This window comes from Aethalodelphis obliquidens, unplaced genomic scaffold (genome assembly GCF_003676395.1).
Source record: "Aethalodelphis obliquidens isolate GAN/ISIS:26980383/991018 unplaced genomic scaffold, ASM367639v1 scaffold5, whole genome shotgun sequence".
Taxonomy (NCBI): Eukaryota; Metazoa; Chordata; class Mammalia; order Artiodactyla; family Delphinidae; genus Aethalodelphis; species Aethalodelphis obliquidens.
Genome location: NW_020837949.1, coordinates 20162691 through 20188975, shown reverse-complemented (window position 1 = coordinate 20188975; position 26285 = coordinate 20162691). Strand labels below are relative to the sequence as shown.

General features: G+C 52.7%; 1 protein-coding gene across 3 annotated transcripts in view; it reads right to left on the bottom strand.

Annotated features, from left to right (window-relative positions):
- The window catches only part of PLXNA4 (plexin A4), a 463197-nt gene that overhangs the window by 357576 nt on the left and 79336 nt on the right, over positions 1-26285 (bottom strand). For all 3 annotated transcript variants that reach the window (XM_027101899.1, XM_027101900.1, XM_027101898.1), the window contains exons 2-3: positions 17207-18459; positions 616-798 (exon numbers count right to left, since the gene is read on the bottom strand). In XM_027101899.1, coding sequence (XP_026957700.1) covers positions 616-798; positions 17207-18391 — 1368 coding nt within the window. In that variant the 5' untranslated portion in view covers positions 18392-18459. The remainder of the gene's footprint in view (positions 1-615; positions 799-17206; positions 18460-26285) is intronic.

Genomic DNA, 26285 nt, shown 5'->3' with positions numbered 1-26285 from the left:
AGTGCCCCTGAAGCCAGCAAGCTTCTGGAGAACGAGGAGGAAAACTCACGTCCCCAGATCACACGGTTCTACTCCTCCTAGGGCAGTTCTGTGCCCCCAAAACATCCAGGGTTTCCCTGTCCCATGACTTGGCTCTTAGCCCTAACAGCGACTCCAGCAGGTACGACACTTTCCTCTGTCGGTTTCCCTGAATGGATTCCAGAGGATGCACCAGCCAGAAAGGCTGAAGCAGGAGGAACAGGCATATCCCTTGCCCCTGTCCATCCTCCACAACCACCCAGGCCTCATAAAGCTATTGCCTTGGGGCATGAGCCCAAGTTGGACAGAATACACCATATTTAGAATGGCCTAGCAACCTGGAGACGCGCACCTCTCAGGAGCACACCAGCCCAACGCAAGAGATGGGTCCACACACTCACCAGCTGTGAGTCCCACGACAACCCTGCACGTGAAGGACAAGAGTAGCATTGACGACCTCAACAGCAACACAGCCCTTAGCTCAAACCTGTATCATTGCCAACCAGGCCCAAGGTAGTAAAAGAATGCAAGAGAACATCCATCCTGGCGGGGACAGGCTGTCTCCACAAGAACCAAAATGACTACACCTTGTCCTACCTTCTTCAGCTTGCCACTCTTGGTGCCCACGAAGGCCAGAGAATGATTCTTGTAGACGTATGCGATGACAGAAGTCATGCGGTCCCTGTCCTCCGTGAAGACGGGGATGCCACGCACCATCTCAGACACACCCAGGGGGGCATTCATATCCAGGCCACAGAAGTTGTCATCAATGGTTAGGAGCTGAAAATGAAGGAGGAGAAAAATTAGAAGCGAGCACCAGGGCAATGGGTGGAGGTACTGAGTCAGAGAACTCTGGAGCTAGAAGAATCCTTACAGATGGATCACCTGTTATAAATCCCTCCTTTATTACATGAGAAACTCAGCTCCAGAGAAACTAGGTAACCTGTCAACAGTCATCTAAGTAGGTTGCAGGACCATGGCAAAAAGTCACAGATCCCTGGAGTCTCTTTACACCATGCGCCGTGGTCCCTCTGCCACTCCTCCAACCCCTCCAGGCGCCATCCTGGTAGCTTAGATGGCCCATCATCACCATCCCTTGGGAAAGCACTGGGCCAGCACCCATGAGCATGGGCTCCAGACAGCCTTGCTGGGGAGTGAGAGGGGCGAGGTCTTCACATCCACACACTTTCTGTTGAGCAGACACACAGACGAGGACTCGAACGTGTGGAACAGAGAACTAGAAATGTTAACACATGTGCGACAACACCGCGGCAGAGACACGTACAGACAATCGGTTGGGGAAAGGAGGAGTGGAAGGTTTGTGGATGAACTCAGCAGGCCGCAGGTGCCTCACTGTGTCCCATTTCAGGCTCTCTGCTTCTTTTAGAACACGGCAAAGGAGGGCAGGCAGCCTGACCTTGTCATACCTTCACCAGCATTTCCCAAAGTGTCTTCCACCGGAACCCCAGTCCCACAAGATATTCTACCATAAACGGGCTCTTTGGGCAAATAACTTTGGGAAACGTAGTGAAACGCAGTGCATTCTAACACCATGTAAGACATTCCTAATTGTTACAAGAAGGGACTGTAAAGTCTTTTTAGGAAGAAATGTGTTTAAAGTTCTCTCAGCATTTTATTCCCTAAACCACTTTTTTGACCGGAACACCTCTTAGCATCCCTTAAAGAGACTGTTTTCCCAGGTACCCTGTGGGACACACTGACCCAACTCTTGCTTCTGACTCTGGGACAATTTCAGCAGTCAGGGAAGAAACAAGAAAAACCTCTGGCCCATTTCCCTGCCCACCCCCACCCCCCAGTGTTTTAGCTGAAATTCTCCCTGTTTTATTCCAGGCTCCCAGACCCCCATGTAAGCAGAGGGTCACAGCTAGGGAGTCCTACTGGGGAGTGTAGAAGACCTTGACAATGGCTGGGGAGGGGCCTCCAGAGCCCTCCACTGAGCAGCTTTGGGTGGGCACAGATCTCCCTGAGGTGCTAGGATCCTGCACTGGGTTTCCCCTTTTTTCTCAGAAGAACTGTGTGCTCTTAGAAGACTCATTCCATCTCCCTGGGCTTTTATTTTCCACTCTATAAAGATGAAGGAAACAACCTCTGCCTTTTGATGAGCTTCCATAAAGCCTATAGAGCTCATGCCTGTAAACGTCTTAGGACTTTGCAGAGAAAGGAGTGAAATAAAATACAAGGTGTCATTTTTGAAAGGCTTCAATCCAGCCAAAGGAAGAGGCATCTGGAGAACCAGCAGGCAGGCTCTTGCCAGTGGAGCTGCATGAAACTGGCCAACTCTGCGCTTTCCAGGGATGCGGGGGTTCCCTCAGCTCTCTCCCAGCAGTGCTGTCCATCTCAGGGAAGACAATGTGCTGAGCACCAACATCCTCCCTCTTATCGTGGTGGGAGCAGCCAGGGCAGGGAGGGAGAGAGCATGGGCGGGCTCGGCAGGCCACGTGCAGAGCAGACGACTGCGCCACGGCTGGCATTGCCTCTGGCCTCTATTGCAGGGTCTGGCCCCACAACCCGGACCAAACGCACCCCACCCCTTCAAAAACAACTATAGGAGTCAAAGGTGGGAGGAAACTTTCAAGGTCTAGTCTGATCTTTACGGTTCTTTCCTAAAATGAGGAAATGGGGCTGGGGGAGACAGAGTGGAGAGAGAAAGAGATGGACAGAAGAGAGGAGGGAAAAATCCAGATCAAGGGCAGACAGTGTTTTCTCCCTGCTGGACGTAACTGCCGTGACCTGCCAAGCATTCAGACGGCAGCTGAGGAATCTTCGTGGCCTTGCATGTTCCTGCCTCTGGTTCAGAAGGAGTCCTCATCCTGGACTTTCTGGGCCCTAAACTGTGCTGCTGGGACTTCTGCCATTAGCAGAAGGACCTCACCCATTACAACCCATTTTCCAAGTAGGTGAGACCGAATGATTGTTTGCTCCGCACAAGGGGATACTGAGGCAGGGAGCGAGGCACAAATACACGCCTCATTGACCTGCTAAGGCTCAGGCCGCTCAGCCCCCCGAAACTACATTTCTGAGTGGTCAGTTTCCAAATACCATTCTTCTTCACTGGGCAGAACACGAGATAAAAACCAACTACGTACAAAAATAGAGTGTGCATTCAGCCAGTTGCCACATTAAATCCCTGCTTGCTCAGAGGCAGAAAGTCAGGGACTTGCAAGTCTCTGCCACTGCGGCATCTTGCATGTCAAGGGGCCAAGTAAGGAATGTTTTCATCGTTAGGAAGTGAGGACAGCTCAGCCTGGTGGCCTGGCAGCAAGGACTCGGCTGGTTTCAGCTCATGACAGCTCCCTGCGAGGCCCCATCAGGAGGCAGGTCTCGGGCTCCTCACCTGTACCTGACAGGTACACCCCGCATTGCCTACCTCGTGGTATTGTCATCAGGCTCAGATGAGGCAAAGGGGACAACTGGGGCTCCTACCGTGGGGCCGAGATTCCAGGGACGATGGCTTCTCGCCCAGCCTCATCTGTACCTCGATTTCTCCCTCTGAGCGGGGCCCCAGGTGATGAAGGGGTGATGGAGGCCTTTGACCAGGAGCAGCCCGGGTCTGCGTGGATGCTGAGGTCCCCTGGCTATGGCGTGGGGTGGGAAGGGGCTTACTCCTCGTTTCCTCAAAGCGGGGGTGATAGGGGAGGGAGTTTTAACATTTAAGTCGGGGAAAGCACAGGTCTCGCGTTCACAGGCAGCTGAGCTGCTTCCCAGCCGCACATCTTGGCACAAGCTGCTCCTGTCCTCTGGGCCTCACCTTCCTTGACGGTAAAATAGCAAGACGGGCCCATCCCGAGGCCTAGGTGAGGTATCAGGTGTGAAGACACCGGCTGAACTGGAGAGCCCTTCATTAAGGTAAGGTGGGATTTCATGTTAATTTTTTTAATGGAAATCCTGCCCAGAACAGAAGTAGGATGGCGGCAGGAAGTGGCCCTTGCACACACCCACCCCCCGGCCAGAGCCCAGCTCTCTAAGGACACCACCCGCTGAGTTTGAGCTGAAGCCACAGAGTAATAACCGCACTGGGAGCAGAGGAGAGAGGAGGGAGAGTCCCGCAGGGCCCACAGACCTCGGGGGCTGGGGTGTAGGGAGCAGATGCCGGGCCCCTGGAAGGGAAGGCTAATGGACGAAAGCCTTCCACGGGTAAGGGTTGGTGCAGATTCCTGAGCACCCTGGGCAACGGGGGAGTCTGGCCCTGGCCGAGCCCTCCCCTGGGCCCCTTAACGGCAAGATTAGAGCGGCAGCCAGAGGAGCCAGGAAGGGACTGGGCTCCGCTGTAAGCAGGGGCCCACCAGGCCCGCAGGCCCAGATTGCACCTCTCCCCTGCCACTCCACAAATACCCACGGATGAGCTATGGCCACTGCTACAGTGCTTACTCATTAGACAGCAGCTTCATTCTTACCAAGGAAAGAAATTAGGGTCTGCTGCATGGGAATATATGTGGTAGGCAACCCTGTGAATAGACCTCAAGGCCTTAGACAGGGCCACACCCTCTGGGGTCCCTTCTGCCCCATCGAGAAGATCCCAAATCTGCTTTCCATAAATGTCCTCATGGGGTACCTGGCTTATAAATTAAGATTGGTGATCCACTGGATTCCAGGGACCATAAGCTCAAGGATGGGACTATGTTTTACCCATGCCTGTATCCTTAGCTTGGTTCCTGGTTCACAGTAGGTTAAGACATACACGTTAAATGGATAATGGATGGATGGATGGATGACTAAATAAAGGCTTGAGTCCCACAGTGGCTAGCACTGTGGAACTAGAGTCAGAATGCCTAGGTTGGAATTCCAGCTCCACCATTTAATGCTGTGTGACCTTGGGCAAGGTATTTAACTTCTCTGTGCCCCAGTTTATCATGGGTAGTATAGGGATAATAATAATAGCATATACTTCCTGGTGCTGTGGTGAGGAGCAAATGACTAATACATGTAGAACAATGTCTGGCACTTAGTAAGTGCTAAGAGAGTGTTAGCTCTTATTACTGTTGGTCACATCCTTAGACAATTCAGATAACTTTTGTGAGTCTTAGCGTCTTTGGGGAAATTCATGATATCCACCTCGTAGAGGTGTGATCAAGATTAAAGGGGCTAATGTTACCAAGATGAAATAGCAAAGGTGGTACTTCCTAGAGATCTATCAGGCCAATGAGGCTGAATGAAGGAGCAGAGAAATACTCTTAAGATCCAGAGGAGTTGTGCTACTCATCAGAAATGTGAATTCTCGGGCCCCGCCCCAGATCTACTGGATCAGAAACTCTGGATGTGGGGCTAGAGATCTGTACCTTAACCCCTTCCCAGCGCTTTAGTAAGAAGCACCCTCCTAGATCACCACAGGCGTCCCTTCCTTGCTGAGGGTGCCACAGACCGGCCCAGGAGAGAACGGCACGTGACAAGCGTAACCACTGGAGCAGGACCCACTGGATCTGGGGGGAGGAGCCCACGGCAGCCCCCCGAGCCGAGCAGTCGTGGTGGAGGTGGCGTGGGGAGCCGGAGCTGACACCCCGGATTACGATCTCACAGCTCACCGTGCTTCCCTCGCGGCAAAGGTTACCATGCAATTACGTGTCGCTACATTCAAATGACAGAGCAGTTACGGTTCCTTTACCAATTACAGGGAAATTGCTCCCACTCTGCAGAGAGACTGGCTCTATCATCTCCACGGAAAGGGGATTTCAAATGCTGCCAGCATCCTTCCTCCGCAGTCTCCACGGGCTCCAGGGCAGAGCTGCAAAGCAGCCACCCGAGGGCCCCCGCAGTGTCTGGTGGTCTCTGTGGAGACCCTCTGAGAAGGGCTGAAGAAGGGGGCAGACCTGGGAGACAATGAGGGCACCATCCTCCGACCCTGTGCCAACCCATCCTGTAGGCCTTGGGTGATGAGGTGGGGCAGGAAACTGATTCTGAGATTACTCCTCCTCCCATCTAGCGTGGCCCCCAGCCTGGTTCCTGATGCACCCGCCGTGCCAGGTGGAGCTGTTGTAGCCCTGCCCTTCATTGCCCCACCTTTGCAGAAACCCCACATGGAGTCCTTATTATGGAAAGATCAGAACTTGGCCAGAGCTCAGTGGTCCAAGAGCAGCGCTAATGAGGTAAAGGTCACCAGGTCCATCCCCCTGTGGGCCAATTAGCTCAGCTCCGGGACCGATCTCTTCCATAGCCACAGGCTGCCCCTCTCACCCACGGCATCCACTGTTTGCAAATATCCCAAACTGATCCAAAGGAGGCTAACCAGATGAGCCTGCAGGGATGGACAAGTGCAGCCGACTCCTCCAACAGGGGTTGCAGCCACCGACTGCTCTGGGCCGGCAGCTGTAGCCTCTGAGCCCAGGATGGAAAATACGAAGTCAGACCTGGTCCTCCCACTGCTCATGGGCAGCTCCTGAAGAGAGAGGAGTCCTTCCATCAGGGAGCAAACAGGCTCTCCAGCCCTCCCTGAAGGCAAAAGTGGCATCCAGCCTCATGCAGAGGAGTCCTGAGCACCCCTGCGCCCACCCCTGAAGCTGGGAGGTCATACCATTATGGGGGGAGAAGGCATCAGAGACCTTCCGAGCTCACCCACTGTGGGGCCTTCAGTTGGGCCTTTTTCCATCAAACTTTTGGTCTCTTAGGCTAATGGAACTCCCTGCTTCCATCAGGGGAAACTGAAGCACTAAATGAAGACAACGCTACTTACTGTTCTTCATTTATTACTTCGCTTAAGAATGTTTAGAAGGACCTACTAGGTACCAAGCACCAGGTGAGAACCCAACAGTATAAAGATGAAAACATCTCCGTTTCTGCCCCTTTCTCAGTGGGGGAGACAGACCGGGTCCATGACTAGACGAGGCCATGTATGCCCAGCTTCAGTTATGCACCTGGAGCTGTGGGGACAGAGGGCAGGGCCACAACTGCAGAGGGGAGCAGCAGGGTTTCGAGGAAGAAGTGACACTGGGGCTCAATTCTGGGTTCTCTGTCCAGGACAGTGCATGGCCAAGCTTTCACACATTGTGCTATTTCAGAGGAAAATGACTTAAGATCTTAGAATTCAACAGCCCCATTTTACAGAAGAGAAAAATTGAGGCTTAGAGAGTGAAATGACCCCTCATGACCTATCACATTCCCAGACTAGATGGAAAAACTGGCATTACATGGAGGCTTCCTCCAAGTTGCTAGAGGGTGGCCCCAAAGGAACCAATTCCAGGATCAGGGAACCTACTGTCAGGATGAGAGGCTGCTCTGGGACAGTGCCTGCTTCCTTTTCTTCTGTCCAGGATAAGCCCTCCACCCTTCTGTGATCTCTGGGAGGAACTACCTCTCCCATCCCGAGGAGGCCCTTGGCTAGTCATCAGAGTGGGATTCCTCCTTTCCTGGGCTGACCTATCCCAAAGCAAAGTGAGAGCTGAAGTTTAGAAAAGAAATACAAGCTAGGTGAAAAAGAAGGTGGAAGCCCATGAGGTGCCTGCTGACGTGGAAAAGAAAATGTCTTCAGATTCATGCTCAGCAGTCCTTAGATTCATGTCCCAAACATCTTCCCACTAATTAATTACACACACACACACACACACACACACACACACACACACACACACACACACACACACACACACACACACACACACACACACCGGGAGCTGACCAGAGCAGACCTCCGCAGTGAATTTCACATGTGGGATTTCTTTATAAAGGGAGATATTGATCAGGTAAGTGTAGTAGCTCATGTCTACATACAGACCCCAGATGTAAATCTCTGCGGTACAGGAAGATAATGATCTCCCACTTATTGGGGCCCCAACGCACCAGGGTCTGATGCCCACTGTGTATGGCTCTGTGTGCCGTCTGACGGCAGGGCAGGAGGGAAGCAGAGAGAGCCTTCAGGGAGGGAGGAACCCCGTGGGGAGGCCCTGGTTGGCTTGAGGTTACTCTCATCAGAAAGCCTGTTACTCCATAAAATAGTCCCACGTGCCTGAGTGCTCGTTTCTGTAACAGAGAAAGAGATCCCAAAACTTGGACGGTACCACCCTCTGACTGCTTCACTGTCCTGCATAAACTTTCCTCCCGCTCTTATGATTTCTAACCCTCCCCGAAGCTCTGCCCATGGCCCGTGCTGACCCCAGGTGGTTGAACTCTCTTCAAAGATGGAGAAGCCCCGACAGAGGTGAAGGTCGGCCCTACACCTCGGCTGTGAGCCCAGACGTCAGGAAATGAGCGGGAAGGAGGCCTCCTCCACTTAATCACTAATGCATTATCTCAGAACGGTTCTTTATTGTGTCTTTTTCAATGAGATTGTAGGGGGAATGAGTGTGCAGAGACAGAGAGGGGAAGCCAGCAGACCACAGCCACAGTAACCTAGTTAGACCAACATGTTATTGAAGGGGCTTCATGAAAATTGCCTCGGGGTTGGAGAAAGAACGCGACAAATCGCACCCAAGATTCCCAAGAGCCACGCGCCCTGTTTCTAAGCAACTCAAAAGGGTGGGTACCAAAATACAGGTCATCTACGTGGTCACTCACTCATCATGATAACAACCTATCCTTCTAATAGGAAACTAGTGCCACTAATTTGAGCTGTTTTCCCAAGAGACGGGCATTAAGCCCAGCACCCTCTCTGCAGTCCAGAGTGTAACCAGTAGCGAGCCGTAGCCATGCACCGCTCCTAGGAGATGCTGAGCATAGCGGGCACAGGATCCCAGGGACTGAACCCCTGACCTGCTCCTCATTAGCTCAGCTGCCGAGAGCCCTGCGTTCCTCCCTCTGGTGAGGACTGAGGGCCACGACACCATGACTGGAGATACAGGCAGGCCAAGCAAAAGAAACAGGAATGAAAATCCCCTAGCCCAGTTCTGCAGGTGACCTCCGTGATGGGACTAGTCCAGAAGCCAAAGCTGGGCCCCTGGAAAAGACCAGGGAAGGCCTTGGAATGGTTCCAGGCAAAACCCACTCGGGTGCTGTCCCTTTCCTTTTGTACCTTAAGCTTCAGAGGTCCCCAGTGGCTGCCTGTCAAGGGCAAAGAAATCCCACCCAGCCCATCAATCCCACGTTCCCACTTCTCTCCCTGTCTACTGCAGACAAACTCAGCTGCCACCAGGACTGTAATTGGAGCAGGGCACACCACAATGATTAAGTCTGTGTGTTTTCTAGCGGGCACTGGGAAACAGTGGTCCCGATGGCCAGGCTGAATTATGGGGTAGGTCATTCCCTTGTTAGCAGGAATAAATTTTATTAGCCCCACTCTCGTTGCTGTGCATCTTCCCCTCTTTGCTCCTCAGGCCCGAGTGTGGGTCTGGATAATGTTGCCTGCACGCAGGATAAATCAGCTGAACAAATCCCATTATATTTTGGAACGCTGACAGAGACACAGTAATGACACCGAGACTGGGAAAAGATGTGGGCTTTCTTCTCCCCCGCTGATCCCGTTTCAAACACATGGACAGCATGCGGGGCCCCATCCACCAGGAAAAAAATGTAAATTGAGAGGCCGAGTGGAGAACTCCGCGAGTTGTCTTTTTTCCTGCTCTCCACTAACTCTGTTAATGAAATGAAGCAAGCGCCGTGTGCCAACGTGTAGTCATTCCCTTCTGTCTCACAAAAACTAAGGGGCACGTGAAGGTGACAGCAGGGAGGATCTGGCTGGAGATGTATCCTCTCCTTCAAAGGCCTTAACTTAGCATTCATAACACGTGCTGGATGGCAGGGAAGGCGGATGGGGCACGCTCCAGGCCTGGGATTCTGAACATAACATCTGGGTTAGGTACAGCCCAAATCTCTCAAAAGCAGGTATTGGTGAAGAAAAAATATCAGTATGAAATCACAGCAATATTATTAAGTCTCTTTCTGTCTCATCAGGTGGTTACTGTAACCAAAGGAGACCACATTGATGATGCTATGAGATGTTTCAGTGTTCTACAAATATAAGGTGCTCTGCGACAATCATCATTTATTAATGTCTCTGCATTTCTCTTTCCCTAGGAGTCTCAGCAGACTTTATTAAAGGGATATTGTTTTATCACCTCCTTCTAGAAGGTGAAATGTATAATTTAAAGCAAAAAGGAAACCACTCGCCAGCTCAATGATCTCTCACGAGCTGGCCCTGGCTGAGACTCAGAGGCCCAAGCTCCCAGGCCAGCATCCCAGCCAAGACGCCACCCTGTGAGGATGACGGGAATTAAAGGAAAGGCCCAGAAATGAAGATCTGGATGGATAAGTCAGGCCAGTCTGTGTGCTGACTGAATGAGAGGCCTGGCTGCCAATCTGGGCTGGGCTGTCGCACACCATCTGGGGCGGGGGGGGCGGGGGCGGGGTGTGTGTGTGTGTGCGCGAGCGTGTGTGTACACGGGAGAGAAATCTCGCTGTGTTAGCTGCTGTGTGTAGTGAGGGAGGATAAATCACAGAAAGAGGGAGCCTCAGGGATGACTGTGCACAGAGTGTGAGTGTAAGTGAGAGAGTGAAACACAGCAGAGAGAGCGACAGACAGACAGAAATGACAGGGAACAGACACCATGAGAAAGTGATTCATATATCCAGAGCAGAGAGGATGCGTGTGCACACGTGGGTGCGTGTATAGGGGTGCACGCCTCTGTGCAGGGCTTCATGAAGTTGTTCTCTCGGTGTTAGGATACGGCATCACCGGCCTCACATCCTAAGCGCTGCTTGGTAAACCCCGCTCTGAGGTCGTGGCAGCTGTCTGTGTTAATGGTCTGCAGATGTGATTCCTGGGTCTCGTCACCCTCCCTGCTGGCCCAGTGGGCTCCAGGGTGGTGTCCTGGGAGGTCACGCCCAGCCTAGGAGGCCAGCCTCAAGCCCTTCCTCTCATCAGGCCCAGCACATCACCCAGGGCTCAGCCACCATCCTGGACCCCAAACACCACGTGTGCTTGGCCGAGATGCAACTTTAATCGCAAATTCTGCGGGCCAAAGAGAAAGAGGTGGGTGTCCTTTCCACCTGAATACCTGGAACAGGAGCCGTCTCAAGGGGAGGGGGGAACTTGAATAAAGACAGGGTCTGTGATACGGCAGCACCTCCCAACCCACCGCTAAAACACAAGTCTGGAGTGTGGGGTCAATGGGCTGTGAGGGGTGAGGGCTTGGGCTGATGTGGAAGGAGATTTGTGATGTGTGCTGTCACTGGGACTTGAGTGTGGTGTATGCGGTGCATGTTTAATGGCCGCCGTGTGTGTGTGTGTGTGTGTGTGTGTGTGTGTGCGCGCGCGTGTGTGCGTGGTGTGTGAAGTGAACTGGAGTTGAGGAAGGAGGGATGGGGGAGACAGGAGCAGAAGTTCCTGGTCCGAGAGAGGACTGCCGCTGAGCAGAAAGAGAAAGGCCTGCCTCGCACCACAAACAACAGGACATACCCATCCAGTCAGAGCTGCACTTCCTGCTGACAGGAAAAGAAAACAGCCCGAGCAGACGGGCAGAAACCGGCACCCGGAGCCTGGGGTGGCTGCCTGGCCATTCCGGATACGCACTCTGGTGGAGTTTCAGGATCCCAGGCGCCAGACCGAACGGCGTGACCATCCAGGCTGGGCTGGGAGGCCAGCCCGCGTCCAGGGGGTGACCCTGTCTCCTCCCAGGGCTGCCCTGCCGGAGAGCCATGGGTATGAGTCACAGCAACAGCACACACAAACGGGGTTCTCCTTTCCCACTCCCCGACAAAAAGCTCGGTCCCGGGTGCCTCTGTGAACCCTGCGAGACTGAGCAGGGCCGGTGAGTAAACCCTGAACTCAGGCAGGCCCCTGGCCTGGCAATGGCTCTCCGTCAGGGGCTTCTGGAAATGTGAGGGGTTTCCTAGTTCCCGCAGTTGACTGCGGAGCCCAGTGCCACTGGTACTTCGTGCTGCAGGGCCCAGCAAGGCAAACGCCCTGCAATGCCAGACGGCCCCGCGCCGTGAGTCATCCCAGCCCAGGTGCCACCGCTGCGTCATGCAGAAACACCAGCGGGAAGAGCACCTGGCTGAGAATTAGGATGCAGAGAAGGCTCTAGTCCACCAACTACATGACCTTCAGTGAAATACCTGACTTTTCCGTTTCTCCACCTCCTCAACTGGACAGGATGTCTGCCTTTCCTATTATCCTGAGAACTGCTGAGAGAAGGAGGCAATGAAGCCCTTTGTCAACTGTCAGGCACCACACGGACTCCCCAGGGGGACTGTGGGGCGGCTCGGAGGCCACCACCCTCTGTCCCCGCTACCGAGGCTGGACAGGTGTGAGGCGGTCACTCAGGTGACAGTCTCCGTCCCACGGACCGACATCTTCTAAGTTCCAAGTTCGAGTCTTGAGAGGGCGATTAAGCAGCTGATTTTTGCTCATCCAGGCTTCTCAGCACTAAAGCTGATGCTGCCTGACTCCTACATCCGTTTCTCAACTGGTTCCAAACTTAGGGAAGACTTAAGTGGCGTGAGTGACAGCCACTCTCATGGCCACAGCCCCCGTTCCCGTCACACAGGCTGTAATGACCCGCTTGGATGCGTCCCTCTCCTGGACTCCTAGGCTCCTGGAAACTGATGTCATGTCATGATTCTTGGCACCAACCAGGAGAGGGTACATTGCCAAGGGCCTAATGAGAGTTTTATCCATTCATTAACTCATTTGGAGGCAGAAGGGCTAGTGTCCTGTGAGGTGACCCCAAAGGCTGAAGAAAGGGTGAGGAGATATAGATAGCCATGCCCGGGGGCCTCCAGGACACCGGGCCTCTCAGCCCGCATAGAACACAAGAGCCTTGGGCCTCAACAGCACAGCCTCCAGCCCAGCAGTCCCACTGCAGGTCAGGAGTGTCGGGGCTCCCAGAAAGGGGCTGAGAGCTGTCGCCCTGGCCTGCTCAGGGCCGTGGCACACGACAAGAGCCTCAGGCTGTGAGCTCCTTGTCTCAATTGTCACTGCTCTGCAGACAGAGGGTTTGGGGACCCCGGATAGCAGCCTTCCAAGGCACCAAAGATAGAGACCATCTCAGGGTTGAGCAGCAGAAACAAAGAAATTACATCATTATCCTTATGCCCACCCTGGATGCTCACCAGCAAAAGGCCTTAGGTTGACCTACAGTCTCCCAAGTCCTAAGACACACTTGGAGGAGCCCTGGCTGATCCCTCTAGGACCCTCCTTCTGCACAGGCCCTCCTGAGGTCCTTAGAGTAATTTTCAGACGCCAGCCCATTTGTTCTTGGATACCTCTTTCCATCCAAGCTGGGGAAAAACAGAACACAAGAAAGAATGGTAGGGCTTCCCTGGTGGCGCAGTGGTTGAGAGTCCACCTGCAGGTGCAGGGAACACGGGTTCGTGCCCTGGTCCGGGAAGATCCCACATGCCGCGGAGTGGCTGGGCCCGTGAGCCATGGCTGCTGAGCCTGCGCGTCCGGAGCCTGTGCTCCGCAACGGCAGAGGCCCAGAAGGCAAAACTAGAAGTTGCTTCCATCCCCCCCTCCCCCAAGCACCAGCAAACACCTGGGCTGCTTCCCCAGCCTCTACACCCAACGCCCACTCCAGGATTTTCCTTTGCAACATGCGCTGATGTTCACAGGGACACAGTCCCAAGAGGAAGACACTCCTGGCCGGCTGGCCCTTATCTGTGATAGGGGCTCAGCCAGCCTCTCTGGTTCTCCTGGAATAAAGACAACAGGTTGCTCCCTGGGGACCTGCAGATCGAGGCTCCAGGTTCCCAGCCCAAAGCTTCTCCCCGCAGCTGGTCACCAGGCTGTGGGCCACCACGTGGCTCCACCAACGCCCCATGCATGGCAGGCTCCGACCCCATTTTCCCTGAACACAGCCAAACACAGCTGGGACCTGGTGAGGGGGTGGAGCCTCAGGGCTCATACTACTACCTGCTCGGAGTCCTGGAGGCATGAGTTCAGGGGAAGGAATGTGAATCCCAGGAAATGAAGAGACCAGAAAGGCCTGAAGAGCACCATGGAACAAGCATTCTAGCTTAGGGAACTAGGACAACAGGAGCACAATAAAAATGAGTCACTGGGCAAAAGGTACAAAATACCGGATACAAAATAAGTCCTGGAGATGTAATGTACAGCATGGTGACATAGTTGATAGTACTGTATTGTAGATTTGAAAGTTGCTAAGGGAGTAGATCTCGAAAGTTCCGACCATAAAAAAAGAATGTGTTACTATGTATGGTGATGGATGTTAACTACAGGCTCTTCTGGTGATCATTTTGCAATATATACAAATATTGAACCATTATGCCGTACACCTGAAACTAATATAGTGTTACATGTCAATTATATCTCAGTTTTAAAACGAACCACTTTTCAAGCTCTTTGGGTTGTAACTATGACAAAACCCACAAGGGACACCCAACCCTACAAAAAACAAGTCCTAAAGTCAGCCTCCTGGGCCTCATGCTCCCCTCCCCCACTTTCCTGCAGCTGAAACGCCGCAGGACAATCGGTTCCCCTTCCCAGGCCTCAAGGGAATCCTGGACTCAGAGGCAGAAAAGAACTCTAGAATTCATCTCACCCCTCCCTGCCTCAAGGTAAGAAGGCAAGAAGGAAAGGAAACCAACGGTCTTGTGAATGAATGAGTGCAGGAAAAGCTGGGTTTGCAAACACTGTGCCTGTGAGGGCTCCTCAACGGGGACACCCAGGAGCCTGGCCTGCGTGGTCTGAGCTGAGGCCAAAAGAACCGTAGCCAAGCCCCAGAGCAAACTAACTCGAGTGTGGGCTGAATCAAAGGAAACTGATACTGTGCATTAAAAGCTGGTGTGGCCTTTTAGACTGGCTGGGGAGACAGCCCCAGCCCTGTGCGGAGTTTCTGGCCTCCTCCTTTCTGCTCTCAGCCCTGAACTTGCCTCGAACTTGAAAAGGCTAATTAAAGCCCAAAGAAAAATCAAAAGCTTGTTATCTGGCTCCATTACTCCCAGTCCTGGCATTAGCCTGTCTTGCAAAGCTGCCTTCCCTCTGTTCTCTCCAAGGCCGCCAGGCGGATGTTAGGACCTGCAGCTCTGCAGACTCCCGTGATGAACTTTGCTTTTTGTACTGTGGCAGGGAGCAAATGCTTGCCCATGGGCAGCCAGGCTGATCTCTGCAGCTGATTTTACTCCCAAAAGCATTGCCCGAAAAGATAGGATTGGAGCAAGTTTTCTGCAGCAAAAATAGCCAATCTCTCTGGTCTCAAAAGAACTAGCTGTTTAGTAAGCACACAGCATCAACTTGCTATTTTCTAACACAGGTGTATATGTGAGTGCTTGTGAGGGTATTTCTTGTGTACGTGCACATGCATGTGTGTAGGAGTGTGTATGTACGTGCATGTGTGCAAGCGTGGTGGTGAGAGGCAAGGGGGGTGGTGGTTCTCTTCAAATGCGGTCTCTGCTATTCACTCACAAATTCTATGACCTGGGGCAACTCATTCAAGTTGTTGGGCCTCAGAATGAAGGTAAAGACCGAGGGATCTCTGGGCACCTTCCCCATGTCAACACTCTTAGGGCATCTCCCCAGGGACCTACGTCTGCGTGTGTAATATACATACACAAAGCACAGTACCTGGCCTGTCATTCACTGCCTTCATGTGGGAGCAGTGCATGACCCCCAAGTTCATAAACTAGTCTCACAGACTCTCCTGAGTGGATCACCTACTGCCCAAACCAAAGTCTCCAAAAGATATGTCACCTGCTAGGGCTCAGCAGACACAGGGGACTCCCCTCAATTCCCTGGCCTGGAAATGATGGTCAACGTGTTGCTTCCTTCTTTGGCGCCTGGTGCCTCTCCCATTTCCTTTGTGACACTAGGGGTCTCCTGGCTTTCCAGAACCCCCAAGAAGAAATGGCATCTTTTAGTATCAGCCCAGGTAACTGGAAAACTCATCACTAGAAAACAGCCTGAGCCTAAATGCTAGGGCACCAAAAAGAAACCTTGGGGCACAAGTGAGTTCCTTCTTTCTCCTCCCTCTCCCCTCCCCCAAATCCCACTGCCCTGAGGAATGGCCTCACCGCGTGCTGGAGGTGTGGGTGCCAGTGCCCTCTGAGGTCTGCTTGGCATGAAAAGAAACTTGCACTTCTTAAATCAATCCAAGTACATTTTCCTAATATGGAATTCCACCAAAGTTTGACTAGGAGTCAAGAATCACATCCATGCACGTGCATACTTCTACCTGATGACTGAATTGTCCTTTCTTCTCCCTACATTAAGACTATAGGATAGATTTTCTCCAACTAGGTTCATAATTTTTCAACTGGACAATAAAAAAGAAAAAGGGAAAGGAAAGTGACACAGGGCATAGAAGATGCCAAGAGCTGAATCTTCCAAGTCACGTTAAGAATGGTTGAGAAAAAAACAACAATGAAGATGAACAGAAGTCAAGCCACAGAAAGGCAGGTGCTTTTCACATTGGGTCACAAGTGAGTTATGTTGGGAGAGGCAGGAGGCTGTGTCTCCCGTGGCACTGGTGGTTGCCCAGCAGTTCTGAGGTCCGGTCTGTCCCTCAGGGCTCACGGGCCCTGGGCAGGCCTCCTAAACCAACCCTTCATCCTCCCCGCCCCCTGGTTTCCTTCAGCCCTCTGTCACCCAGCACTGCTCCATGGCTGCTCTGGACACGTTTCTTCCATGAGACTGTGCACACAGAAGATACTTAATAAATACAGTTTTCTAAACAAGCTCAGAAAACTGTTTTCCCCTCAGTGTTCACTGGACTCTCACCCTACTTCTTCTGATCTTATTTTCCCATTACCTAAGGATACGCGAGGGGCCAAAAACGTACCTCTCCTGAAGTTCTACATCTACCCCAAGTGTAAAACGACTGCCTCCCTACTCCCAGTACTGGTTTTACTCTAAGCTCTGCCTCCACCACCTATTGTTTTTATTCTAAGCTCCCAGGAGAGTGACTTGCAGCATGGTCGGTAAGAAGGTGGGTACACCTCTCAAGTCACCGCATACGACAGCGCAGCCTTCAAGAACAGCTGGTGCACGTGGCATCTATGGCACACAGTTCCGCCTATTCCAGCCCCTCCTCTTACAGCCAGTGAGCCAACCAGAATAGAGAAAAGCGCCGATAGGAAATCTACATTTAGCCCCAGCTCTGACTCTTATAAGCTCAGTGCCATGGTCACAGCATGCTTGAGCTGGTGATCATCCGAGTCCAGTGAGACCCAGAGGTGGGATACACTTGTCTCATCTACAAAATGGGACAGACGATTCACACCCCATGGAGGCCACAGCCTAGGTCTCGACACCGTGCCACCCCGGCCCACAGGCCCTCCCCGGACTCACCGCGCTGCTGCAGGGAATGTCCTTCACCTTGAGCCAGGCCAGGTCCAGCGTGCCCTCGCCCCGATAGCAAGACTGCAGCCGTTCCTTAATGCGGTCATTGATCTGCTTCAGGACGAAGATGCACAGGGCCGACTCGTCCAGGGATTTCATTTTCCGCTTCTGGCCTTTGGAGAAGACGGTGAAGAGGAGGTCGTCCTCTGGGCGAACCCCGAGGGTCCGGGCGAGCACGGCCCCAGCTTTGGACAGGTAGGCGGCCTGCAGCAGGCGGTACTCCACCCCGCCATGCTCACAGCCAATGGGGACCTCCACGTAGGAGTTGAAGGCCGTGTCCTCCTTACAAAGCCTCACGAGCTTGGACGTATAAACCTGCTCCTTTGTGGTGGAGCCAGGGGGAGACACCATCTCAGGCTGAAGCGTCAAAAAGTAGACAAAGTTGCCGCTGCTGAAGCCGTAGACGTAGTAGATATCAAAGTCGGGGATGACGGTGAAAGTGTCCGAAGGAATCTTGATCATCGAGGCCACAAACTCATCGTGGAAGACATATGCGAACATGCCATCCGCCTCTGAGTTCTTGGTCAGTTTCCGGCTGGAGATGGTGGGGAAATACTCCGGCTTCCCGTCCACAGCCGTGGCAATGAAGAGCTTGTCATCCAGGTTGTTGTAGGAGACGATCACCCCAAAGACAGAGCCACTCTCGTTGACCCCCGACAGGTAGTGCTCCTTCTTGTGAAAAGGCTCCCCCAGCTTGAAGAGGTCCTCCAGCCTGAGGAGCTTGCAGATGCCTTGGTACAGGCTCCCGCAAGCAATCAGCCTGTTCTCCTTATAGTCTATCAGGAGCATCTTGTTGACATTGTTGGTGGTGGTCAGGGGCTCGTTGCACGTCTGGACAATGCGGGGAGGGTAGCACTTGGGGTTGTCCTCGTCCGGCCCAGTCTGGTGGGTCACCAGGACCTTCAAGTCGCTGGAGAGCTTGTAGATCCGATTGACGGCCCCCACATAAATGTGCCCTGTCCTCTCGTCCACCACCAGGTGGTTGAAGCTCTCGGCGGGCTCCCCGCGGAACGTGACAAAAGACCGCTTCTGGGGCAGCAGGGGTGGCTGCTGGGAGAGTAGAGTGGAGGAGCCCATCCCCACCATTAGGAGGTGGGAGAGCAGGCAGGTCCAATTCCAAGGCATGGCTTTCATTTCAGAGATGTGTCCTCGGGTCACAGTCACACTCAGCACAGCAGTGTCGAGGGAGGAGTGCAGGCTCCCTACGGCGGGGGGGGAAAGGAAAGACGTGATGCTGGTTGACAAAGGCAGAGGCTTAGTTTCACCCCACAGCTTGTCTGGCTGGGCCCTCAAAGCATCCTGCATACGCTGAAACAGACCTGCAATGGGGGACGCTGGGGCCAAGGGAGCCAGTCCCCAGTGTGTGGGTATGAGTGCCCAAGCTGGGGGGCAGCAGGAGGGCACTTCAGTAATAGTACTAGTAATAATACTAGCAACAGTAACGACAATGGTAACGGTGATGATGATGATGATGCCCCCAGAATGGCTGACTTTGCATCAGCCGCTGTCCAGCACCTCCCAGAGACCCTCATTTCATCTCAACAAACCCTTCAGTGCGGGGCATCTTCCACCTGCCCCTCCAGATCTGCTCTCCACCCTTCTCCATGCCCAGGAGGCTGACCTGTAGGGACTATACCTCTGCAGGCTCCTTGCCCTGGGGCCTGGTTAGGTGCAGCCAGTGGGGAGAATCAGCGGAAGCCCAGTGGGACCGGGAGAGGCTAGGAGGAGGGGAGGGGGGCTGCAGGTCCTGTGAACCACCTCCTGCCTGCCTCCCTTTGGTCCTAGGGGAGGGAACGGGCCTCAACGTTCTCGCCCCCAAACACTGCCCTGCCTCTAAGGAGGCACGTGTCAAGACCCCCTCTATTAACCTTTGCGCAAATGACCTGATTTGTATGTACAATGCTTCCTGCTGGGACCCTGACTAGCAGCCTCGCGATATAAGTACTACTGACACTCCCACCTTCCAGCTGAGGGGAGTAATCCAGTTTGCACAGCTAAAAGCCCTAGAGACCAACTGAAACCAGGACCAGGACTGTCCAAGTCCATGGCAGACTCTCATGCCGTCCTGCTAAAACATCTCAGTTTACCCCAGCCAGGCACAGACGGGGACGTCCACCAGTGACTGTTTACGCACAGAAGACTAGTTCAAACAACCCTTTTTTGGGGGCTGTCCATTACAGCCCTGGCCCTCTGGGTCTGCACCTACTGCAGGGGAAGCTTCTCCTTTGCACCTCCCCGCTGCTGGACGGTGCATGAGGCCAAATTAACAACCCACATCCCGGATCCCTTTACTCTGAGGCAGCCACCAGGTCCTCTGGGTGCACTGCCCAGGTCTGAGCCCTGATGTCATTTTGGGTTTTTTTGTTTTGTTTTGTTTGTTTGTTTTGTTTTGTTTTCCAGTACGCGGGCCTCTCACTCTTGTGGTCTCTCCCGTTGCGGAGCACAGGCTCCGGACGCGCAGGCTCAGAGGCCATGGCTCACGGGCCCAACTGCTCCGCGGCATGTGGGATCTTCCCGGACTGGGGCACGAACCCGTGTCCCCTGCATCGGCAGGCGGACTCCCAACCACTGCGCCACCAGGGAAGCCCCATTTTGTTTTTTTTCATTTTTTTAAAGTCTTTATTGAATTTATTACAATATTGCTCTTGGTTTTTTTTATGTTTTGGTTTTTTGGCTGTGAGGCATGTGGGATCTTAGTTCCCCGACCAGGGATCAAACCCGCACCCCCCGCATCGGAAGGCAAAGTCTTAACCACTGGACCACCAGGGAAGTCCCCCGACATCATTTGAATGAGGCAGGTCTTGGCCGCTGCCCAGGGTGAGGCCTCCTCTGAGAGGTTTTCATTAAAGGCAAAGAACAAATGCTTTAAGAAAAGTGGTCAAGTAAATAAATACATAAATAAATAACTCCCCGTGGAACAAAATAGCTTTCCATCCTAATGGTCTCATTCATTTCTATGCAAGATGCTTTTCTGCGTGTGTTTCCAGAGGATGGCTTCATATTTCTTCCAGTTTGGGAGAAATCTGGGCAGGAATGGCCTACATCTTATTCGGAGACATCTCAGCTCTGTGGAATTTCTCTCATTTCCCCCTCCCAAACAACTCAGAAACAAGGTGATGGAAAGAGGCAGATGGCTGAGTCAAAGAAACCTATCTGCCCCTCCCACAAGCAGAGAGAGTACAAAGTTAGATGGAAACCAAGAGAAGAAAGAAGAAGGAAAGCAAAACAAACACTTGACATTGTCAGCTAACAATGACATTGACATTGACATTGACGTTTTCATTCCCAATGAAAACCACAAACGTTCTCAAGAAGACATCAGAGGAGGGAAACTGGCACACCCACGGACCGACAGCAGTCTTGTGAGCGGAGGGCCTTCATCTCTTCCCCGACATGGCAAACGTAGGCTTAGGGCACATTCCAAATGAGCAACACACCATGGATCCAAGGATGGCCGAGGCTGGACCAGGCCCTTGAAAAACCCAGAGTCAGGGGGGCAGACACTGCCAGAACCTAATTACTCAGACGGTGAAACGTTACATGACGGCCTTCGAGAGCTCGGGTGAGGACAGCTGACCTCTAACCCCGGGCTAGGGAGCAAGGAGAAGGCTGTGGGAGGCCTTGGAGAGGCGATGGCACTTGGGCTGAGCCGTGAACTTCGAGAGGACCCGCAGAGCTGGAAAGGAAGGGCAGGGGTCCATGGAGCCACGGCAAGGGCATTTCAACCAGGGTGCACGCCAGGAAGACTCTGTCTGGAAAGCAGGAGGAGACAGGACTGGAGAGGGAGCCAGGACCTCGTCAGGGTGCCCCTGGGAGGTCGAGACTAAAATGCACAGTGCTGAGGGAAGAAACTTAGAGGCAAAGAGCTCAGCCCCCGCTCCCAGGGAGGGGCCTCCGCGCTCCTGTCGATGTAGCCTTTGCCTAAAGAGCTGAGTGTGGAGCTGAGGCCTGTGAGCTCCGTGGGGGTAGTGGCGGGGGGGGCTGCCTTGCCTGCTAGTGTGTCCACAGTGCTAGACCCACACCTGACATGGAGGAGAGACTCAAGAACTCTTTCCTGAGTGGCAGGAAGAGGGGCTGGAGGCGAGGAGAAGCATCAGCACCTGTGCATCACTCAGGGGACCCCGGGCCCCAAGGCAAATGCTGGCACACCCATTACCTCACTCCTCAGACAACTGTTCGCTGGGGTCAGGAGTGTCTGACCTGCTTTTCAGGTGAGGAAACTAGCTCTGCAAGAGCATATGGCTCGTAAGTGGCAGAGCTGGGGTTGAAACCCAGCTTTGTATCATTGCAAAGCCCGTCCTATTTCTAGGAAAGCACAATTCCAGAGCCCTCAGAAGTCCAGTTTAACCCATGTAAGTTCCCACACACAGAAATCCCGGGACATCACCCGGCAATACCACCTCTACAGGAGGACAGCAAAGCCCCTGGGGACTCCCAGGGCATAACCTCACAGGCCATGCCCATCACAACAGGCACAACTATTTCCCTCTGAAAGCATAAAGGGCTGGAAAGTGCCTGGCACAGGGCTTCTCCTGGCCTGAAGTAAGTGCTTCTTAAGTGAGAGTTGTTGGTGTTGACAAGAGTGAAAGAAGATGAAAGGATTAGGATCAAAAAATGCCCGATGGGGCTTCCCTGGTGGCGCAGTGGTTGAGAGTCCGCCTGCCGATGCAGGGGACACGGGTTCGTGCCCCGGTCTGGGAAGTTCCCACATGCCGCGGAGTGGCTGGGCCCGTGAGCCATGGCCACTGAGCCTGTGCGTCCGGAGCCTGTGCTCCACAACGGGAGAGGCCACAACAGTGAGAGGCCCGCGTACCGCAAAAAAAAAAAAAAGAAATGCCCGATGGCATCATCTCCATTAGAGTGATGAGGGGTCAGGAGGTCGGGCTGGTTCATCATGAATTGCCTGTGCAAATCTAAATATCAGAGAAGAATCTAGAAGTTTTTGAGCTGAAAGAGATGGTCCAGTTTGATGATTCCCAGTCCCTGATTTTAGTGACGAGGGAGCTGTGATCCACAGAAGTTAAAGGACTTGCAGGAGGTCGCAGAGTGAGTTCATGGTGGGGATGGGATTAAGCTCAGGTCCCTGGACTCCTAATCCCGGGCTCTTCCCATGTCTCCTGACTTTACCTGAACCCGCTTCAGCACCTGCTCCCTGGCCTTTGTCAGGAGGAGCCCGCTCTTTGGGTGCCATATTCTCTGCTGCCTAACACAGCTCTCAGAACACCACTGCCAGCAACCGCACTCCAGCAGGGCTGGTCATCCTCACTCCAGACAGGCAGGTGCGCGTCAGGCCTCAGCCACCGACCCTCTGGAGGGAACTTACGGCCATCCCTGTACTGGAACCTGCCAAGCCCCGGGAAAGTGTGCCTGCCACACCCCGCCTCACTGTACACACTCACGGACCCACAAGCCAATCAACAGCTCTCTGCTTTGCAAGAGGCGAGACGAGGAAGCCTGTAATTATAAATTTACTGAGCAGAAAGGTGCCAGGCCTCATTCTCCATCCTGTACTAGGCACTGAAAGGAGACACAGTTATGCATCTCAAACACTCGTCACCCTCATCTGGGGACGGCGAAATTACTGTGCCTGGAGGGGGGAGCCCACAGAAAACGATGACGTGTGATAGGAATAACCAGCCTCTCATTCTACACACCACGAGAGAGACGGATTAGCAAACAAACAAGACAAATGGAAGAGAAGGGGGAGCTAGCAGGGATGTGGGATTCAGCTTGCCTCACCAGAGACCCCACCGGGCACTGCCACAATGGTGAGCCAGCTGCAGCCCCCCTACCCCAGCACGGGACCCACAGGTGAGCAGAGCTGCCTGCCCCTACCCTCCAGGGCGGCCTGAGGCTCTCCGTCCTGGCAAAGCTGGACTTCTCCAGTGGTGTCCGTTCCATCTATCCATGTAAGTGATGACTCAACCTAGGAAACCCTCACTGAGATTCCAGATGCCATCCACCATCTCTCTCTCAGGTCATCATTCAGCTGTTTTTGTGTTTTGTTTTTTTTTTTAAGATTTTTTTGATGTGGACTATTTTTAAAGTCCTTATCGAATTTGTTACAATACTGCTTCTGTTTTATGTTTTGGTATTTTGGCCGCGAGGCATGTGGGATCTTAACCCGCCGACCAGGGATCGAACCCGCACACCCTGCCCTGGAAGACAAAGTCTTAACCACTGTATCGCCAGGGAAGTCCCTCATCTGGTTTTAAAACAAAAGTATCAGAGGTAGCATTCAGCCCAATTCTGACTCTTCAAGGCAAGTAATGTAACCGAGTCACCCCAAGAGGGCCCGGAAGGACTCACTGAACTAGGTAGGGTGGAAAAGGGACGGGAAGACAGAACTGAAAGTCTCTGAATCAAACCCAAACCCTCTTTGAAATCAAATTTTAATTCTGAATCATCTCAGGGGAGATGGGACTCATTTTTAGAAGCTGATCATCATTTTGATTAGAGAAATTGGGGCTTTGTTTTGTGTGGCAAGTGGTGAAGAGCTCAAACTAATTTTCATGAAATAGCATCATCTTCTCAGATTCCTGAGTGGCAGAGAAGAAAGTTATTATACAGTAGTTTAAAAATAGCAATGACCTCACGAAATTACTTTAGAGTTTACAAAGTGTTTTCATATATATTATCTCATTCTGACTGTACTGTACGTGGCAACGCTGTTAGGTAGAAGAGGCATTTGTAAGTATACGGCCTCTACAGATAAGGAAACGGAGGCATGAGCAGGGACAGGTCCTGGCTGGGGTCACATCCAGTGAGAGCGTGACTTGGCAATCTGTTCGGGTCTCCCTCGGTGGCACACGGTACCTTCCCTGACCCTCTGGACAGAATCCTGTTTTCCTCAGGACGTTTGCCATGGGATGATAGAACACCCAGAAAATGTCTTCTAGGATGATGTTTCAAAAGACAAGTCATAATGCAGCATCAGTCTAGTAACCTGCGCAGGTTACAGGTACTTTTTTAATGAAATAAAATAGAAGAGAAAAATGAGAGTAGGTCACATTTAGGACGGATGAGACTTTTGTGAGGCTTTTGTTTCAGCCACGTATGTGTATGCACGAGTGTGATGTCAGTGTACTTCTTACTGTCGGTCACTGTGATGGTGAATTTGATGTGTCCACTTGGCTGGGCCATCGTGCCCACATATGTGGTCAAATATTATTCTGGATGTTTCTGTGAGGGTGTTTTTGGATGAGATTAACATTTAAATCAGTGGACTTTCAGTGAAGCAGACTCTCCCCTAAAATGTGTGTGGCTACCAGATCAGGTGAAGACTGCATAGAACAAAAGCCTGACCTCCCCAAGGGAGAGGGAATTCTGTAGCAGAAGCCCTTGGACTTGAACTATGACATGGGATCTCCTCTGAGTCTCAAGTCTGCGGTCCTACTCTGCTGATTTTGGACTTGGAGCCTCCATAATTGCATGACCTAATTCCTTAAAATCAATCTCTCTCTCTCTCTCTCTCTCTCTCAATATATATGTGTAGTTTCTGCTTCTCTGGAAAACTCTAATACAGTCATGATTAAAAAAAAAAAAAAAAATGGGGGCTTCCCTGGTGGCGCAGTGGTTGAGAGTCCGCCTGCCGATGCAGGGGATACGGGTTTGTGCCCCGGGCTGGGAAGATCCCACAAGCCGCGGAGCGGCTGGGCCCGTGAGCCATGGCCGCTGAGCCTGCGCGTCCGGAGCCTGTGCTCCGCAACGGGAGAGGCCACAACAGTGAGAGAGGCCCACGTACCGCAAAAAAAAAAAAAATGTTTTTTAAAAAAAGGAAGACACTGTTAGAGATAGTAGACACCTGTTGTTTTTGATGTTGTTTTTGCTACCATTCATTTATCCTCTGGGAATCCACCCTTTCACCCCCTTTCAGCCCAAAGCGTCTGGGGAAATTGACTCCACCCCTGGTTCAAGGGAGGACACATGACCCGGGCCCAAACCAATCAGCACAGAGCAAGTGCAGGTCACAGTGACTAGTTTAGGGATGGGTACCTGGTTGGATCAGAATCTCTGGGAGGCAACAGACTTTGGATGAGTGCTGAGGAAAAAGTCCTAGGTCTTCCATTGGCTGTGGCCTTGGAGAGGGGTGGGCTTAAGAACTGCGGACACCATCTTGTAACCAGGGGAGTGGGAGTGGGGGAGGGGAGCCTGAAGAGAAAGAAGTTAAGTACGAAGAGAGCAGAGCTGAGCCAGGGCATAGAAAGTCCTGAGTCCCAGGTCCTGGTGACATCACACAGATGTCTAGATCACGTGCCCTGAAGCCACCTCTCTGCTTATACTTCCTGGCTACGTGAGCCAAAAATTCCCCATTTGCATAAGCCAGTGAGGGCTCTGGCATGTGTTAATGAAAGAATCCTGACCCATACACAGAAAACTCCAGCCTTCCAGCCAAAAGAGTAAGGTGTCTCTCACCACATCCTCCCTAATAGACTTTTCTTTCACAAGAAGAAGCATGCCAAAGAGATCTCAGTGTCCCACTGCCCCAGAGATAAACTAGAATGTTGCAAATAGTGCGGCTTTTTCCAGGTGAGCTTGGGTGTGTGTGCGCGCGCACGCGTGTGTGTGTGTGTGCGTGCTGACTTTCATAACCCATCACGATGCTCCCCTGTCTGCTGGGCCTTTGCCTCGAGGGCTGTGCTGACAAGTCTCCTGGATGCTCTCCACCTGGCCATGCCTCTGTGTCCTCGGCACAGGTGGTTTCCCCTGCCCACGATGACCACCCCACTCCCTCACCTAGGGCCTCACCCTTCCAATGAAGCGTGTCTGACCCTGGCCCTGGTCTAGGACAGCCCCCACTGCGTGTCAGTCCAGGAACTCGAGTTAGTCTCACATTCTACAACCACAAGCGTCTCACATTCCACAAACGCTGCTATATTTGCCCACTGATGCTCCCTGCCATCTAAAAAAATGTGAGCTTCTGGAGGTCAGAAATTACTATGTATTTTCACCACTATCCTCTTCAGTTCCAAGCCCAGAGCTTGATATATGGTCGGTATGTTGGGAGTACGTGAAGGAACGGATGGAT